Consider the following 17,625-nt stretch of genomic DNA (forward strand, 5'->3'; position numbering starts at 1 on the left):
TTAGAACACAAGTGTTTACTTCTTGTCCATACTATGTGCCCACTGTGGATTGGCAAGGGATTTCTGCTCATGTTAGTCACTCAGGGATCCAGGCTGAGGTTGTAGCAACCGTCTCAAACACTGCTGATTGTCATTCCAGAGGGAAGACGGTGAGTCCTGAAGAGTCTCGCTGGCATTTAACTGCTCTAGTCTAGAAGTGACACAAAATGACACACACCAAATCTAGCCATATAACCCCACTCAACCGCAGGGGGGCAGACATTTCCATCCTACCATGTGCCCCAAAGGAAATATTGGCAAACGGCACTAATGACTGCCATGGAAGGTGATGATAGTTGTTTTTGCTTCTGCTTTTTTAGAAACATCTTTCTGAAAATATCAATCATTGGAATTCTTTGTTACTATTGGCTCAACATTGTGGCCCTGGCTGGAGAAGAGGTGAGATTTCCATGCTGTTTTGCCTTCAGTTTTGCCTTTGACCACCAGGGAGGAAGTAGGTTCCTCAAGAGCTTCTGCTTATGATATTAAAGCAGATAACGTGTTATTTTCCCATCCATCTATACATCTACTTATCCATCTATTCATCTATCCATCCATCCATTCTTCCATCCAGCCTTGGGCTATACACCTGAGACTTTCCTCTCCTCATTCAGCCAAATCTAGAATCTCCCAATCCTTCAGCTCACAGCACTGACTTCCTACAGAGGTAACTAACCACCAGTATCATAACCTTCCCGTTTGTGCTAGTCTGCTAAACCTCTAGGCCACTTTCTTAATCAGGAAGATGTTAATTGATTTTTCATAAGGTTAATAAGCAAAAGAAGCAGAGGCATTAGTAACCATTGACACCTCCTGCGCTCCTTGGCTGAGAATCGGGATCCAGAGGGCATAGGGCAAAGATGAAAAGTATTAAAGGGGAGAGGTATTGAGAAGGGAAAGTTTGGGTACCTGAGGAGGGCAAGCCGTAATGGGGGAAGAAGGAGCACAGGAAGAGAATAAACACTTTTGAAAACAAATTTAGCTTAAGGTGCATTTCTGCTGAGAGTGGGTCTGCTTTTTTGGGCACTCAAAGACTCGGTCCAACTAAGCCACCAGCCACATTCTTATGAGCACAGGGGGCCAGGAACAGATGGGAACGGAGCAGACAACAGCCTCCTCCCACATCCCAACTCTTGTTTTGCCTTCCAGTGTTGGGAAACCCTCATTGGCCAAGATATCTACCGGCTCCTTCTGATGGATTTTGTGTTCTCTTTAGCCGATTCCTTCCTGGGGGAGTTCCTGAGGAGGTAAATATTTGTCTGTCTTGAGTAATTAGTACCTGATGTTGTAACCAGAGCCATAGTCTTGTCTGAGCAGGAAGTCCTTTCTGTACTCTAAGTGTACATTGTTCTGTGTGCATACTGCCTTTTGAAATATTGTTTTCTTCTGAATTAACTGAAATTTCATCTTGACCTGACAGTCCTGTTGTCAAACTTTATTTAGTTCAATAGGCCCTTTATAACCTCCTGAGAAAGCTCTAGAAAATAAACACGGAAACAGAGCCATTGAAATCTTATCCACAATGGATCATTTTAATATTCTAGTGTATGTATATTCCTCCAGATTCTTCTATGCACTGCTTCGTGTGTGTGTATATACCATACAATTTTCAAAGACAAAAGTGGGGTCCCACTGCAAAATTGCTATGGAGTTTGCTCTCACTAATTCTATCACTATGCCTTGTTATCTTCCCGTGCCTGTACCTATAGATTTATCTCATTGCTTTCACTGAATTTACTTGATGCACTACTTTAATTAATGCACTAATTTTTATTTTAGACTCCAGGTGTGCAGGCTGGGAGTAATGTCATCATTGGCCCATGTGTGGTCCTGTTTTATTTATTCATTTACTTTATAATAATATTACGAGCATCTCATTCCTAATAGACATTTACTTATTTTTGCAAGCTGCGCTAGTGATAAGATGACTCCTTCCTCAGTGGGTAGGTTGAAAGCCAAATCTCCTCACTCAGTTTTCCCAAACTCACTTTTAGTTCAGCCTCTGTCCAGGATCTGGACATAAAGGTGAGAAGTTTTTTGTTGTTCTATTTCTTATAGCAGTTTTTAATTGCCAATTCCTCTGTATGAAAAAAATCAAAGTGGTGTCAAGTTTCCTCAGAATAAATGGGGACCTAGGTTTCCCCCTTGTGGATTTAGAAAACAGGAAACACCATTAACTCAATAGCAGTAACTGAAAGTTGAAAATTTTTCAGTTTGAGTTGAGAGGTGCTGAGTTTGGTCCCGGAAAAAAAAAAAAAAAAAAAGTTTAACAAGCAAAAGGTGGTATAAACAAGATAATAGATGGGATAATTTAAACAATCATCTCATTTAAATAATACCTATTTTAAATGTATAATTAATTATCTGTTTAAATAGTAATTGGGATAATTTAAATAATGTTCTCTAGAATTTTTCTGAATCACTTTAGCAGTACCTACAGTTGAATGCATTGTGTTAATTCCATTTTCCATCAATTATTTCTTCGAAAACATGCTCATACTTGGAGCTTTTCAAAAATTTGCAAGGGAACATAGGACTTCACTCCAAACTGGTGAGGATTGGTCCTCCTCTGTCGATTGTGGGGAATCCTTTGAAGGCGGGAGTTGATGGTTTGGGGACAACTGAGTTCGTTACATTTTCACAGAGTCATCGGGAGGCGGCTTATCACCAGTTTTGGCTTACAGGAGTTTGACATTGCCAGGAATGTCCTAGAACTCATCTACGCACAAACGCTGGTGTGGTAAGTCCTCTCAATCTGTGGTTTGCCCAGTGATTCCTGCCTGGCTGTGGACACAGAGTTTTGGTGGCAACACCCAGAATCTGTTGTTTTTCAAAGCTTCACAGGCAATACCTACTCCAGCCAGTCTGAGAACCATGAATTCATGTCCCAAACTCTTCTTTTCCTTTATGTGGGCTTCAGCCAAGAATCAACACAGAGCAGGGTTCCCAACGTGGGGCGCCCCAGGCCGTATCCAGCCTGCAAGTGTGTTTGGCTTGTCTGATGCAGTGCTTTTCCTAAAAATTTGAATTAACTACCAATATTTAAAAATCAGGTGATTTCACATAAGATTTAAAATTTCCGGCTTCTCTCCAAAAAAAAGGGATGATCTAGACCATCTCCCATGATGATAGCAATTGGCTGGGCCTTGAACTGGGATGAGTGGCTCCAGTTTGCCGCAGTCCCCACCTTGAACTATCGTATCCCCAGCATTGATTTGCCATTTCTTGTTGCCCTTAAGCTGTTAGTTTTCTTATGGTAGAAAACTTTGCTTTGTGTTGATATCTCCACAGAACTGGGAAAATAAAGGCAGAGAAGGCTGTGTATGTCTTACACTTGACCTGCTTCACTCACTGGTAGTGGGGCTCTGGTGGGACCTCTGTAGCCTTTGGGTTTTGCCGCCTCTGTTTCAGCAATTGTGCGTGTGTATATGTGCATGTGTGTGTGCACGTGTGTGTGAGCATGAGTGTGTGTTTTGAGGATGGCTAGCTAGATGCATCAAATTTTTGACAAGCTCACCTAGAAACTCAAACCAATAGCCAGTGACAGTTTTTATGTATTCATTTTAACATGATGGAGTTAACGCCAGAATTCTGCATGGCATGTTACGCTGCCAGGTTGCATCTGCGGGGGGAGGGGGTTGCTTATCTGAAAGCCGGGGATTTGGAGTTGGATAAACGTGGGTTCTGGGGCTGGCTCTTCTACTCACTGAGGTCACTGAGCTTCTCTGAGCCTCAGTCTCCTCACCTGTCAAACGCACATCATAATAGCTGCCTTTGTGGTGTTGAGGATCAAGTAGGATTATTTAAGAAAACTACTTTGCAATCTCCAATACGCCATTGCAACTGTAAGTGCTTTTATTTTCCAGCTCTTTAAAGCTGCCTGGGTGATTTGGCCATCTGCAAATAACTCACTAATGTCGATGAATTTATTTTTGGCGGTGGTGAGGCGTTTTTCTTTGTGTCGTTTCGGTGATGCTTTTGCACACCGCCAGGTCCCCCTCTGGCAACTGGGCAGTTTACAAAGGCCTTTTACTCACATGATCTCGATGAACAGGATGCCGCTGGGCAAGTTACATAAACTCTCTCTAAACCTTAGTTTTCTAATCTGTAAATGGGGGAGATACTAGTACCTATTTCACAGGGTTTTGGTGAGGATTAAATGAGAAAATATACGCATTAAGTGCTTAGTGAGTAACTGACTCAGAAATGTTTATAAATAGGGATATTATATGGCAGCTGTTATCCTTAAGGGCTTTTTTTAAAAAATTGTGGTAAAAAGCACATAACATAAAATTTACCATCTTAACCATTTTTAAGTGTACAGTTCAGTGCTGTTGAGTACATTCACATTGTCATGTAACCATCTCCAGGACTTTTTCACCTTGCAGAACTGAAACTGTGTACCCATTACACAACAACTCTGCATTCCCTCTCTGCTCCAGCCACTGGCAACCTGCATTCTACTTTCTGTTTCTTTGAGTTTGAGTAGTCCAGATACTTTACATAAGTGGACTCATGTAGAATTTATCTTTTTGTGGCTCATTTATTTCACTTAGCATAAGGTCCTCAAGATTCATCCAAATAGAATGTGTTAGAATCTCCTTCCTTTTTTTTTTTTTAACACATTACAGGTTTTTATTTATTTATTGTTACAAATGAAGCAAGGAAAAACTTGGGAATTAAAGAGACTATCATTATTTTAGTAAAACAGTAGAAAGTAATTATGTGTTCAGGACTTGGTGTCAAGCAGATATGGAAATGACTTGTTTTCCAAAAAAGGAAGAGAATGGGGAAAAAAAGAAAAATAACAGCTAAAATTTAAAATAAAATTGGTTTGGAGATTTTGAAATCTCACATTGAGATCATGTGAGTAAAGGTTTTGTTGAGTGTGAACTTGGCCTTAATAGTCTTAGGTGCTGCAGGACTACTCTTTGCAATGTCTCCTGTTTCTAATTCTTCACTTTTATCATCACAATAAACATTAGAAAACTATAAGGGAATGAATCTCCTTCCTTTTTAAGGCTGAATAATATTCCAGCACGTGCATGTACCACATTTTGTTAATCCGTTCATCTGCCAATGGACACGAAGGTTACTTATAATTTTTAGCTGTTGTGAATAATTCTACTATGAATATGGATGTACTAATATCTCTTTGAGACCCTGTTTTCAATTCTTTTTGATATAGAATAAAAGTGGAATCACTGGATCATATGGTACTTATGAGCACTCGACTTTTTTGTTTTTAATAAGTAGTGTGTGTAAGTCATCTGATTCAATATCCGGGTTTTCAAATCCTAGAGCCTGAGCCCTCACACTACTGACAACTTGAAAGAGATTCCCAAGGGAAATGTTAGCTTTGAAGCAGGAAAGTTTACAGAGATGCTCATTGTGATGGTTTTCATTAATAAATCATAAATGAGCACAGTTGGAAACACACATATCTTTTCCTGTCTCCATGGCAATTATGGATTTAACCTCTGTGGCTTTTAGGAGAATATTGCCTTTGATGATGAGCTTTAAAAGAAGAGAATAGAATGACAGAAATTGAGTGTCTGTTAGGTATTACGGTAGAAAACGAGATGAGGAAAATGTTTCCCAAAATTCAGTCTTTTGTACACCAGCCTGCCAATTTTTTTTGGCATATCTATCACCTGTACTGTTTTTGACTTAATATTGTCTTTTAAATTCTTTGCCTTTTTCAAACTTAAATACACTTTTAATGAGTCTTTATTTTATCATCATCAATGGAAAATCATATCATTGGACAGAAATTGCAAGTAATTTGAAAAATAAAATCAATCCCATCACAAAAAAATCATTAAATTCTAGCTAGATGCTACTGTCTGTCAAGGCTCTCCGTCTAAACACTGCTTTTTAAAAAAAAAAATGGAGGTTGGCAGATGTTAGGACTTAAAGACATTCTAGCACCAAACTGAGATTTTCTTCTTTTGGCCTCAGAAGCACTGGGGAGAGTTGAAGAGGGAGTGCCCTTCTCATTTGTAACTCGATGCAGCTTAATGCCTGTCCCTGCAGGACCTCAGGCCTTCTCGAATGCCAGAGCGGGTGGAGGAGTTCTCGGCCCACGTTTGGGACACCTGGGTTAGGGCTGGCTGACGCCCATCTGGTGGTGTAATTAATGGCTGTGTGGATAGCCTTCTCTGCAGATTTGCCTGGTCTGCTCTGTTGGAAGACCTCTGTTGGTCTGCTCATCCTCCCCCTGTATGAGTTTTCTAGGGTTGCTATAACAAAGGGCCACAGACCGGGTGGCTTAAACCACACAAACATTTTCTCACAATTCTGGAGGCTTGAAATCACGATGTTGGCAGGGTCGGTTTCTTCTGAGGCCTCTGTCCTTAACCTGTGGATGGCGCCTTTTCCCTGGGCCCTCATGTGTTCTTCTTCCCTTTGTGTGAGGCTGTTAGGGCCCACATGAGGTTAGCGACCTTGTTTTACCTTATTACCTCTCTAAAGGCCTTACCTCCAAGTACAGTCGCACTCTGAGGTGCTGGGGGTTAGGGCTTCTGCATGTGAATTTTGGAGGGACACGATTCAGCCCATACCACCCTCTTTCCCTTCCCTCCATACACATCCCCTCCGTCTCCCTGATCTCTGACACTCATCCCCTCTCTCTCGTAGGATCGGAACCTTCTTCTGCCCTCTGCTGCCCTTTATCCACATGATTACTCTTTTCATCATGTTTTACGTCAAAAACGTGAGTCAGTCTGAAGTGGGAACCAGTTGGCTTTGCTCAGTCCCATGTGACCCAGTGGTGGTTGGTGAGGGGAGGGGAGTTGGAAAAGGTACCAGGGAGCTGGTGTCTGGCTGGGGTCCCTCTGGCCGCAGAAGGGAGGTGACTGCTTCTCTTTCTTCAGATCAGCCTGATGATGAATTTCCAGCCTCCAAGCAAAGCCTGGCGGGCCTCCCAGATGATGACTTTCTTCATCTTTTTGCTCTTTTTCCCATCCTTCACCGGGGTCCTGTGCACTCTGGCCATCACCATCTGGAGGTAGGAGATGGCAGCCTTGGGGTGGGTGCATGTTTTAAAATGTAGGTTTTATCATTCTTTGGGAATCATGAGGCCAACAGATCAGGAGATGACTGCCACTGAAAAAATAATTTGTTATTCTCACAGACCCCAAAGGAGGGGGCACATCACACCATGGGGGGCCACATGGGGAGGCACCAGAGTCTGTCAGAGGCAGAGGGAGAGAGCTGTAAACATGGGTAAAAGTCTTTATTGTGGTTTTGGTGGGGAGGAAAGGGCAAGGCAGGGTTAGCAGGCTGAGGATGGTTGAGTTTGAATAATCTCAGTGGGCTCTGGGTGTAGGGGCCATCTGGAGTTGTCTGGTACCTGGCCCTGGGGTGATGGGGGCAGGGGAACAGGGGCCCAGAGTGTGAGAGCATGAGAGAGGAGGTGGGGGTGGGATGTGGCCTCAGGATTCATTGGTCCACATATGAAAGACACGCTTTGTAGGCTAGCCCTGGGAAAGGCAGTCTCTCCAGGATCAGTAAGGCCCCAGATGTCACAAATCGGAATTCAGTGTTTAACCCAAGTTCCCTTGGTAATCAACAGAAGCTACAACCAAGGGAGGCAATATATCCAAGTTGGGTCACCACCTGTCAAGGTGCCCAGTCTTGACTGGCACAGCTTCCTACTTCCTCCAAGTTCTGCAGCTTCCCAGCTGGGGAGAAGCCAGCTCCCATCATGGAGAACAGAACTTCCTCTACTGAACGGAAGGGCCCAGTCTGGTCAGGCTCCCTCTTACCTCTTTAACCTCACGCCCTGTGGCTCCATCATACTCCAGCCTCATGGCTCTCAGTCTGTTCCTGGGCCCCGAGACCCTCTCCTCATGTGGGACCGGCTCACCTCTTTGAAGTGCTTTTCCCACTTCCTTTGTTTGTCAGCCTTCTTTCCACTCTCAGCTCAAAAGTCCTCTAGAAGGTCTGTCCTTCTTGACCGTCCTTGTCTTCTGTCAGCCCCCACCTCCTCTCTCCCTCTCTCAAGGCGGTTTCCTTTCTTCATTCCCTAGTTCGCGTCAGAAATGCCTTTGAATCTTTGTTTAATTGTACACTCGTTGCTTGAGCATCTTTCCCAGTAGAATGTGGGAGGGCATTATCACGTCTGTCTTGTTTATTGTGGACTCTCCAGGGCTTAGTATCTAGCACAGAGCCCGGTACTGATCTCAGGGAGACAGCAGTGCATGGTGGCTTGAAGCAGGATCTTAGTTCCCTGCCCAGGAATTGAACCTGGGTAGCCTGGGTGAAAACCAGGAATCCTAGCCACTAGACTGGCAAGGGCTAGAGGATAGAAGTAAAGTTCCCTTGGCTCTTGCCTTGTTTGAAAGCAGGCAAAGGAGGCAAAAAACTGTAAAAACACGTACAAAATTTATTATTAGAAACACAGCACAGCAAGCGGGAGAGCACGCAGAGAAACAGTTATTTAAGAGAGAAGCAAGGCAGAGAAGCAAGGCAGAGATGCACATCCAGAGAGAAGAGGGTGTGGCGTCCTCCTAGTGAGGAGTAGTGTGGTAAAGAGGTGGTTAAATCCCTTACATGGGGCAGATCTTCGGGGTCTTTGTTTACCTTTGGCCAATTATCTGTTTCTTTTTCCACACCTGCCCTGCCCTAGGACCCTCCCCGACATGCATGTGCAACTTTTAGCCAAGATGAATTCCAGTGCAGAGGCCTATGGGAGGCTTGGCATGACCTATTATGGGGTGGTGCCCCCTCCTTTTTAACCCAGAGGGGCCTTTCTGCGCTGCTGCGGAGGTAGTCGGGGAGGTCTCCTTGACCTCAAGAATGAGAAATATGTGGTCTCTTTATCTCTTATCTGGGCAGGACTCAGCTCCTCTCTGTCCCTGCCATTACTGTTATCTTAAGGTAGATAACAGTAGATAATGGAGACAAAGTCCAGCTATTTACCCTGATGCTGTTGTTATTTCTGTTTGGAAATATAAGCAGGAGGCTGTAAATGTCTAACCTGGAGCCCATCTATTTCTTGCCTTAAGAAATATAAACAGGACGCTGGCTGTAAATGTCTAGCCTGGGGCCCATCTATCCCCTGCCTCAGCCCAAATGCAATAAACCTTCGTAGAATGAATGAGCAAATGAACACACAACAAGGGAGTTGATTTTTAGGATGTGTGTGGAACTGGAACCATGAGGAACTCAGTGGCTTTAGGACAGATGCCTCTGTTCCGTGATGTGTTTACTCTCTTTTCTCTCTTCCTAACCAGTTCCTTATTGCCTTCTAGTTTCTGCTTGTTCATAACAACTGACTTCAAGTGGCCATTATTACAACCCTAGCTTCCCTAGATTACAGCCTCCCACCTTTGCATTTCTTAGTGCAAGTTCCTAAGGAAGAGTCCAACGGGCCCCGTGCACTTCTTTGTGCCGGGATGCCACTGAGGTCACTACCAGTTTGTTGGATTGGCTGCAGCTTGATCAGGTGGTACCCCTGCCCAAGAGCTGGTCCTGGGGATGCAGCTCATGAGTACAAAACACACCAGCTGGGACTGTGAATGAGAGGGTTTCCTTTACAGGGGAAGGTGGGTGGAGCAGGTAAGAACTGCTGGTTCCAGGTTCAGAGCCCAGAAAGGACTGGGCTATTCTAGAATAAACGATACCTGAGTCTGGCGCTAGAGACGTTTCTCTGTCCCTGTTTTATCAGACTGAAGCCTTCCGCTGACTGCGGCCCATTTCGAGGTCTGCCCTTCTTCATTCAGTCCATCTACAGCTGGATCGACACCCTGAGTAATAGCTCTGGCTACCTGTGGGTTGTTTGGATCTACCGGAACCTCATCGGAAGCGTGCACTTCTTCTTCATCCTCACCCTCATTGTGTTGTAAGCGGGGCCCCTTGGGAAACTCGAGGGGGAGACACCTCATCAGCACGGCATGTGGCAGCCGAGGGATGTTTTGTGGGAAGGCAAAGACTGCAGCGGGGCTCGGTGTTCTGGGTCATCTTGACTCTGCCCTTGAATTTTTCTAAAAGTTATTTAATATCTTCTTGTAATCTGGTTTTGTCTGTTTTATGAAAAGACCAGTGCCTGCTCTGCTCCCTCTTAAGAAATAATACGAAAACAAAAAGAAAAAACTGGATATCAGAGCACTTAGGAAAATTATTGCGTAGTTCTTTCTGAGGTTGTGATTATGTTAAAGTCGGTTGAGTGTTATTGATATATGGGTAACTGTACTTTCATTTCCAAATTAAAAAAAGATTTCGGACATTTTGTGAGAAACTGGAAGACCTGCCAGGACTGGGCCCATTTTCCTGCATGGCATTTACAAGCCCAGTCCCAATGGCATTTGAGACTGCCACTCCTCCGCTGGAGACACGACTCAACAGCGCAGACTAGTGGAATGTGTTGAGGTTGATTGCTTAGTGACCCCTCAGTTTTCTAGATGGAAGTGACGAGACTTACAGAGAAGGACTGACTTGCAGAGATAGTTTCCAGGCTGCAGAGAGTGATATTTGCAGAGGGTCTAGAACCTGGGTCTCCCAGCTCTTGGTCATGCCTTCCCTCCCAACACTGGGTTGCCATTGGCCCCCTTAATTAAAATGGGGAGTTCTTCTGGTGCCTTGCTCCTCCAAACTTCTAATTCACTGGGGAGCATGTTAGAAATGCTACCTCTCAGGCTCTGCCCCAGACCTTCAGCATCAGCGTCTGCATTTTAACAAAACCCCAGGAAGTCCGCATCACACTGAAGTATGAACAGCGCTGTCCAGAGTCCCCAACTCTGGCTGCACGTTAGAATCATGTGCATTTAAAAAAATACTGTTAGCGAGCTCCCTGGTTTGGATTCTGGGCTTTCACTGCTGTGGCCTGGATTCAATCCCTCGTCGTGGAACTGAGATCCCGTAAACCGCGTGGTGTGGCAAAATAACATATAAAATACTGTTAAATATTTTCACCACAAAAAGGAAATAATAATGTGACATGATAGGGGTGTTCGCTGACCCTATGGTGGTCATCATATTCCAATATATAAATGTATCAAATCAACACAGTTGTACATCTTAAAGTTACACAATGTTATATGTCAATTATATCTCAATAAAAAATTAAAACTAGATTGGAATAAATCCATACAATTGTATAAATGGACCAAAGCTCATCGAACCACACTTAAAATGAGTCCATTGTGTCACGTGTAAACGGTGCCTCAGTCAACCTATAAAAAGAAGAAAAAAGATTGATGCCTGGGCTTGTGCTCAAAAAAGCTCAATTAATTGATCCGAGGAGGGTCTTTTTCCCACCTCGCAGGTGACTTACATGAGAGTCACCTGAGCAATGGTGCAACCCATTGCTGTGATGTATTTAACCTCTCACTCACCCAGATACAACTTTGCAGGAACACTGGCTGCGCCAAAATCCACTTGCAAGCAAATATAGCAGTGCCTTTGTAGCTGGTTGAAATTCGGAGCCGGCAAAGCATTGGCGAGAGTGTCTGCCACTCTTTCCTTTCTTCTCTTCCAGAATCATCACTTACCTTTACTGGCAGATCACAGAGGGAAGGAAGATTATGATCAGGCTGCTCCATGAACAGATCATTAATGTAAGTCCCACTGGACCCCTTTGTTAGTCTCCCCTCCTGTTTAACATTTTGTAATGGAGATTTTCAAACACAGTCCAAAATAGAGACTAGGACAATGAGCCCTCCCACCACCCAGCCCTGACAACCATCAACATGTGTGTACCCTTATGTCCCCTCCCCCATCCCTTTGTTGTAAATCTCCGGATTATTTTCAAGCAAAATCCTAGCCTTTGTATCATTTTATCTGTAGCTTCTTCTATATGCTTAAGAGATGTACACTTTAAAAAAAAAAACATAACCACAGTACCCATCATCACACATGAAAGAAAATTTAATAATTCCTTACTATCATCTTGTAGTCGGTCAACGGTCAAATTTCCCCAATCGTCCCATGAAGTGTCTGTTTACAGCAGGATTCGTCAAGTCAAAATCTGACAGTGTCACGTGTTGCATTTGGCTGATGTTGTCTTTTCCATTTCTTTCAGTCTATAACTGTTCACACCTCCCTCTTCTCTTGCCATTTATTGTTGAAGAAACCAGGTCACTTGTCTTGGAGTAATTCCCGCGTTCTGGATAAACCTGGCGTGTAACCCGGCAGCGGTGCTTAGCATGTTTCTTTTTTGGTTGTATTCCCTGTAAACTGATGGTGAGATTTAAAGACCTGATTAGGTCCAGATTCAACTTCTTAGCTAGAACACTGTGTATTTCTCATGGCGTCATCGCGAGGCATAAAATGTCTGATTATCTCCTTTTTTGTTATATTAAAAGCGATCAGTGGGTCCGTGCTTGGTTAGCTGACCTATCCATCATAAAGTTCCCCGTCAGTCTTTCACCCAATAGATTTAGCAGCCTTTGATGAGTATTGCTTATTTATTTATTATCCATTTATTTCATTAGGGATTACAGAATTGTGGTACTCTAATTCTAGAATTTCTTCTGCATTTATTAGCCGGAATTCTTCTATAAAAGAAGATATTTGCTCATCAACTTATTTGATTACCTTGAAATACAGTTCATAGAGTAAAGGCAAGGTAAATACATGACTCTTTCCCTTCATTTACCTGTTTTCAAAATGATGAGTTGGTACTCTAGTGTATTCGTTTGCTAGGGCTGCCATAACAAATTACCACAAATTTGGCGGCTTAACAACAGAAATTTTATTGCCTCACAGTTCTGGAGGCCAGAAGTCCAAAGTCAAGGTGTCAGCAGGGTTGCTTCCTCCTGAAGCTCTGAGGAAGAGTCTATCCCATACCTCTCTTGTTTCTTCTGCTGGCTGATGACTAACCTTGGTCTTTCATGGCTTGGAGATTCGTAACTCCAATCTCTGCCTTCATCTTCACCAGGTCTTTTCCTCTCTTTGTCTGTTCTCCTTCTCATCTAAGGACTTGTCATTGGATTTTGGGTTTGTCCACCTCCATGATGAGCTCATTCAAAAACCCTTAATTTAATTACACCTGCAAAGACTATTTCCAACAAGGCCGTATTCACAGGTGGTGGGGTTAGTAACTTGAAAGTATCTTTTATTTTTTTAAGAACTTTTATTGAGATACAATTGACATACAATAAACTGCATATATTTAAAGTATACAATTTGATACTTTTTTTTCTCATTAGTAATGTATATATGGCAATCCCAATCTCCTAATTCATCCCACCCGACTACTCCTGCTTTCCCCGCCTTGGCGTCCATATCGAACGTATCTTTTAAAAGGGACACACAATGTACACAATTGTACACTTTTTCAAGTGTACATTTTTTCAAGGAGTCCTGGTGAAATGGTATTAAGAGACCACAGTCTGGGCACAGGGATGCTCATTGCTACTGGGCTGGTTCCCTTTTCTCCTAAAATTCGTTTTCTTTTTTTTGGCTGTGTTGTGCAGCATGTGGGATCTTAGTTCCCTGACCACGGACCGAACCCACGCCCCCTGCAGTGGAAGCCCGCAGTCTAAACCACCGGACCAGCATGAAGTTCCCTCCCTTTTCTCCTAAATACCAACATAATTGTGACATGAGCATTTATGTCTAAAAATATGGGAAAGAAGCAGGACTCCATAGGAGTTGATCTGCTTGAATCTTTGGGGTTTCAGATCATTTGAGTTGGTACTTTTTGTATTGTAAACAAAAAGGCATGGGTTAGTTCATCTCTTTCCCCTGCCTTTCCCCAGAAGCATCACCTGTATTTTTTTGATGCAACACGTTTGGGCAGGTCTTATGAAGATCTCAACATGGGGGGGATTTGATTTTAAAACCTTCTGTTGTAAGAGTAGTGCCAGGTAAACTTGGGAGGTATTTCGATGGAATTATTTCAGGGAGGCACCATAAGCATCACACTGGCCTGTCTGCTTGGGAGCCTCACCCGGATTGTGGACCACAAAGACAAGGGTGCTGTCTCCCAAAGAACCCAGACAAAGAGGCTGGGAATAGGCTCAGCAACAATCCTTCTCAAAGTATGATCACCTGTTTCAAAAACTCCTAAATGCTTGCTAAAAATACAAATTCCCATTACCCTTTCCTCCTCCAAGCGATAATGGCAACAGATAACATTTTGTTGATCACTTATTGATGCCTGGCATTTTGGTAAGTGATGAACAAAAATCCTTATTTAATTTTTACTCCTCCCTCTAGGGCACATTTATTTCTTTAACCTCTACGTTAAAATTAAGGAAACTGAGGCTTATGGAGTGAAGTGACCTGCCCAAAGTCACAGGCCTAGTAAATAGTGGGATTTGAACCGGGCGACTCCAAATTTTATGCTCTCGACTACAATGCAGCTTTGCTTCCTAAAATTTGTTAGCCAAAGCCTACGAGTTTGGAGTCTTGCAAGCTCTCCAGGTAATTCTAATTCACACTGGAGTATGAAAACAGCTGCTACAGACCAGAGACTTCCAAAACAAGCTGTCCACATCCTGGGACAGCTGGGGAACTTGTTAAAAAATACCAATTCCCACGGACAGCTCTTTCTTACAGAAGAATTTCAATTATTAAATGTAGAAGGAATGAGGGAAACAGAAAACCATCATGAACAAAATACCACAGTAATGATTGTTGCAAGGTAGATCCACTGGTGGATGCTAAAATTAGTGGGTGAAAGTTTCAGGAGAAACAAGGGCGTGGGAAATGGAATTGACCTTGACTGGACAGACCATCAATGGTGCTTGCTAGCCCACCTCAACACTGGTGGGAATATCCCACTCTCCTGTCTGTGACAGATTCACAAGAAAGTGATGCTCCCTCCTGGCAAAGGTATACCCTTTTCGTTTGTTCTCCTTCCCAGTTCAGGAATTATTTATCGGGCTCTACTCCATTAACACAGATAACTTTGACAAATGAAATATATTTGATGTCCTTAGATGCAGAGCTATAAGCTTTGACATTCTCAGTGGGAGGACAGGGCAGACCCAGGCAATGCTGGGTGCCCAAATAGGGTTCTGGGGCAGAGGGCATGCCAAGAAGGGGGTACTATAAACCATTTGTCCTGGGCCCTCAGACAATGGCGTGTAAGTTGCTTCTAGCAGCAGGCTAGAGAAGGCTACTACTCAGCCTGCTAGGAGAATTGCTTTAGAGGAGAATATTACATTTCAGGTAGGCTATGGAGGATAACTTGGCTTTGCTGTGAAATGTTTCTTTCCTTTCATCAACAGAAAACATGGCAGCAGTCTCCAGCCAACGTCCAGGACCCCACCTGCCTAAAAATCAACCTTTCCATAATTTGCTTCTCAACCCCACACCATCATTCATCCTCCATCTTTTCGCTTTTGTTTTCCTTCTTGGCAGGAGGGCAAAGACAAAATGTTCTTGATAGAAAAGTTGATCAAGCTGCAGGATATGGAGAAGAAAGCAAACCCCACCTCGTTTACACTGGAAAGGAGAGATGTGGAGGTGAGGCTGGAGGCCGCCTTTGGATTCCTGTGACCCAGATGTGCCCTCCTGCGAAAAGTGCACCAGGGAACTAGAATCACATCAGGGCACTTCACTTTCTGTATTTTAACATTTCTGTATTTTTTATTAAAAAAAATAATAAGCATGCACCACATTCTATGCCTGGTCGCATTCTAGGTGCTGGGTTTATCATGGTAACGCAATAAAGTTCTGCCCTCGTGGGGCTTGCATGCATCTTTTCCATAACCCAACCATACAGAAGTATACCCCGCTGAGATGAAAAATGCCTTGAAATCTCACGCCACTAGGTTAATGCTTCACTGTATATTCTTCCACACCTTTCCCCCTGGCATCTGCAAATATACATGCATCTCCTAACATTTTTGTGTATTTATTTATTACAAAAAAGGGGTTATATTTTACACATAACTCCCCCTCTCCTCACTTAATACTATATCTCAGACATTGTTTCAGTCTGTGCATACTTGGACGTTTGGGTTGTTTCCAGGCTTTTTTTTTAAGTACTAAAGACAAGGTGTAATGAAACATTTTTGTTATAATTGTTTTATGTAACTGTTTTATCTGCCACAGGCATGCACATGATATTGTTAACAGATATTGCCATATCATGCTCTTAAAAAGATTTTACCAATTTCATTCTTTTTTTTAATTTAAAAACATTTTTTAAAATTTTCGGCTGCATTGGGTCTTTGTTGTGGTGCACAGGCTTCTCTCTAGTTGTCGTGTGCAGGTTTTCTCTTCTCTAGATGTGACATGTGGGCTCCAGAGTGCATGGGCTCTGTAGTTTGTGGCACGCAGGCTCTCTACTGGAGGCTCAGAGGCTCAGTAGTTGCGGTGTGTGGGCTTAGTCACCCTGCGGCATGTGGGATCTTAGTTCCCTGACCAGGGATGGAAACCAAGTCCCCTGCATTGCAGGATGGATTCTTCACCACTGGACCACCAGGGAAGTCCCCCAATTTCATTCTTAATGAGAGATGCCTTGAACCCTGCTCTAATACCAAAGCCTGTGCGGGCTTCCTTGGTGTCCTAGAAAATGTGGATAAACAGTAAACCCATGTTAATTCAAATGCTACTAGTTTTAGAAGTTATGATCTTGTCAGAAGAGACTACCATGTCATTTACTATCTGTGCAAATTAATACCATCAGCACGATATAGGTAGGGATTTAGAAGCCCGGCTCTAAATCCTGTGATGGCAGGGACCATGACTGTACATTTTCAGGTCCTAATATATTACCTGGTATGTTGTAAATGCTCAGTAAATATCTGTGAAATGAATGATTAAATGAATGGAATCACTGTCCATAAAAATGAAACAAAACATGTTTGGTATTTCTATGGCTGAATCTTGGTCTTAATCTGTCACCTCAATTTTAAAATGGTGGGGGCTCACCAGTCTCACCACCTATGCAGCAGGATCTGAGGTCTAGACGCTTTTCCAGTGACGAGATTTCTTGTTTCCTTCTCTTTTAGCAATCTGGCCCTTTGCATATCAGAGAACACAATGCTGCTCCAGGTGAGTACCCAACTGGCACTGAAGAAGGCCTGGTTCATCCAGATGATAGAGCCCAAGACAGAGAGTCAGAGTTGCTCCTGTATCAGTCACTTGTTCAATTTCAAGAACTGGCCCAAACTGGCTTTAGCGAAAACTCAAGAATAATGCTTGCTTTAGGTGTGGCCAGAAGCAAGGGCTCACAGTGTGTCACCAGAACGTGGTTTGTTTCTGTTCAGTTCTTTTCCATGTTATCTCTTTTCTCAGATTATCTCCTGATAATTATGACAACTTTATTAGCTTCTTGTATCTTCTCAGATTCACGTCTAGTGTGAAAGAGACCCAGAATTCTCATTGTGTTTCATTGGATCTGATTGGGTGGTGTGCCCATCCATGAACCAATCGCTGTGGCCAAGAGACTGATGATTTCATTGGCCAAATCTGAGTCACAGGCCTCATCTCTAGATACAGGTGGTACAAACAGACAGACCGCAGGACTGAGAGAGTGGAGGAGGGTGGCTTTCTGAAGAAAATCTGTGGCTAATGCCAGAAAGGGAATGAATGTTGGGGAGGAAAAAAAAACAAGCAAATAAACCCATTCATCTTTTTGGAATAGCATTTACTAACAGCATCTGATGATGGGAGTTTAAGGGG

At 43.2% G+C, this 17,625-nt stretch overlaps 1 protein-coding gene across 4 annotated transcripts in view; it reads left to right on the forward strand.

Moving 5' to 3' along the window:
• Window positions 1-17,625, forward strand: part of TMC5 (transmembrane channel like 5) — a 44,565-nt gene that overhangs the window by 26,484 nt on the left and 456 nt on the right. For 3 of the 4 annotated variants that reach the window (XM_057749711.1, XM_057749712.1, XM_057749714.1), the window contains 9 exons: window positions 360-438; window positions 1,189-1,286; window positions 2,684-2,779; window positions 6,679-6,754; window positions 6,915-7,048; window positions 9,713-9,886; window positions 11,522-11,600; window positions 15,355-15,459; window positions 16,953-16,995. In XM_057749711.1, coding sequence (XP_057605694.1) covers window positions 360-438; window positions 1,189-1,286; window positions 2,684-2,779; window positions 6,679-6,754; window positions 6,915-7,048; window positions 9,713-9,886; window positions 11,522-11,600; window positions 15,355-15,459; window positions 16,953-16,995 — 884 coding nt within the window. The remainder of the gene's footprint in view (window positions 1-359; window positions 439-1,188; window positions 1,287-2,683; window positions 2,780-6,678; window positions 6,755-6,914; window positions 7,049-9,712; window positions 9,887-11,521; window positions 11,601-15,354; window positions 15,460-16,952; window positions 16,996-17,625) is intronic. The other variant, XM_057749713.1, reaches the window with a different exon arrangement.

Source organism: Hippopotamus amphibius, chromosome 9 (genome assembly GCF_030028045.1).
Source record: "Hippopotamus amphibius kiboko isolate mHipAmp2 chromosome 9, mHipAmp2.hap2, whole genome shotgun sequence".
Taxonomy (NCBI): domain Eukaryota; kingdom Metazoa; phylum Chordata; class Mammalia; order Artiodactyla; family Hippopotamidae; genus Hippopotamus; species Hippopotamus amphibius.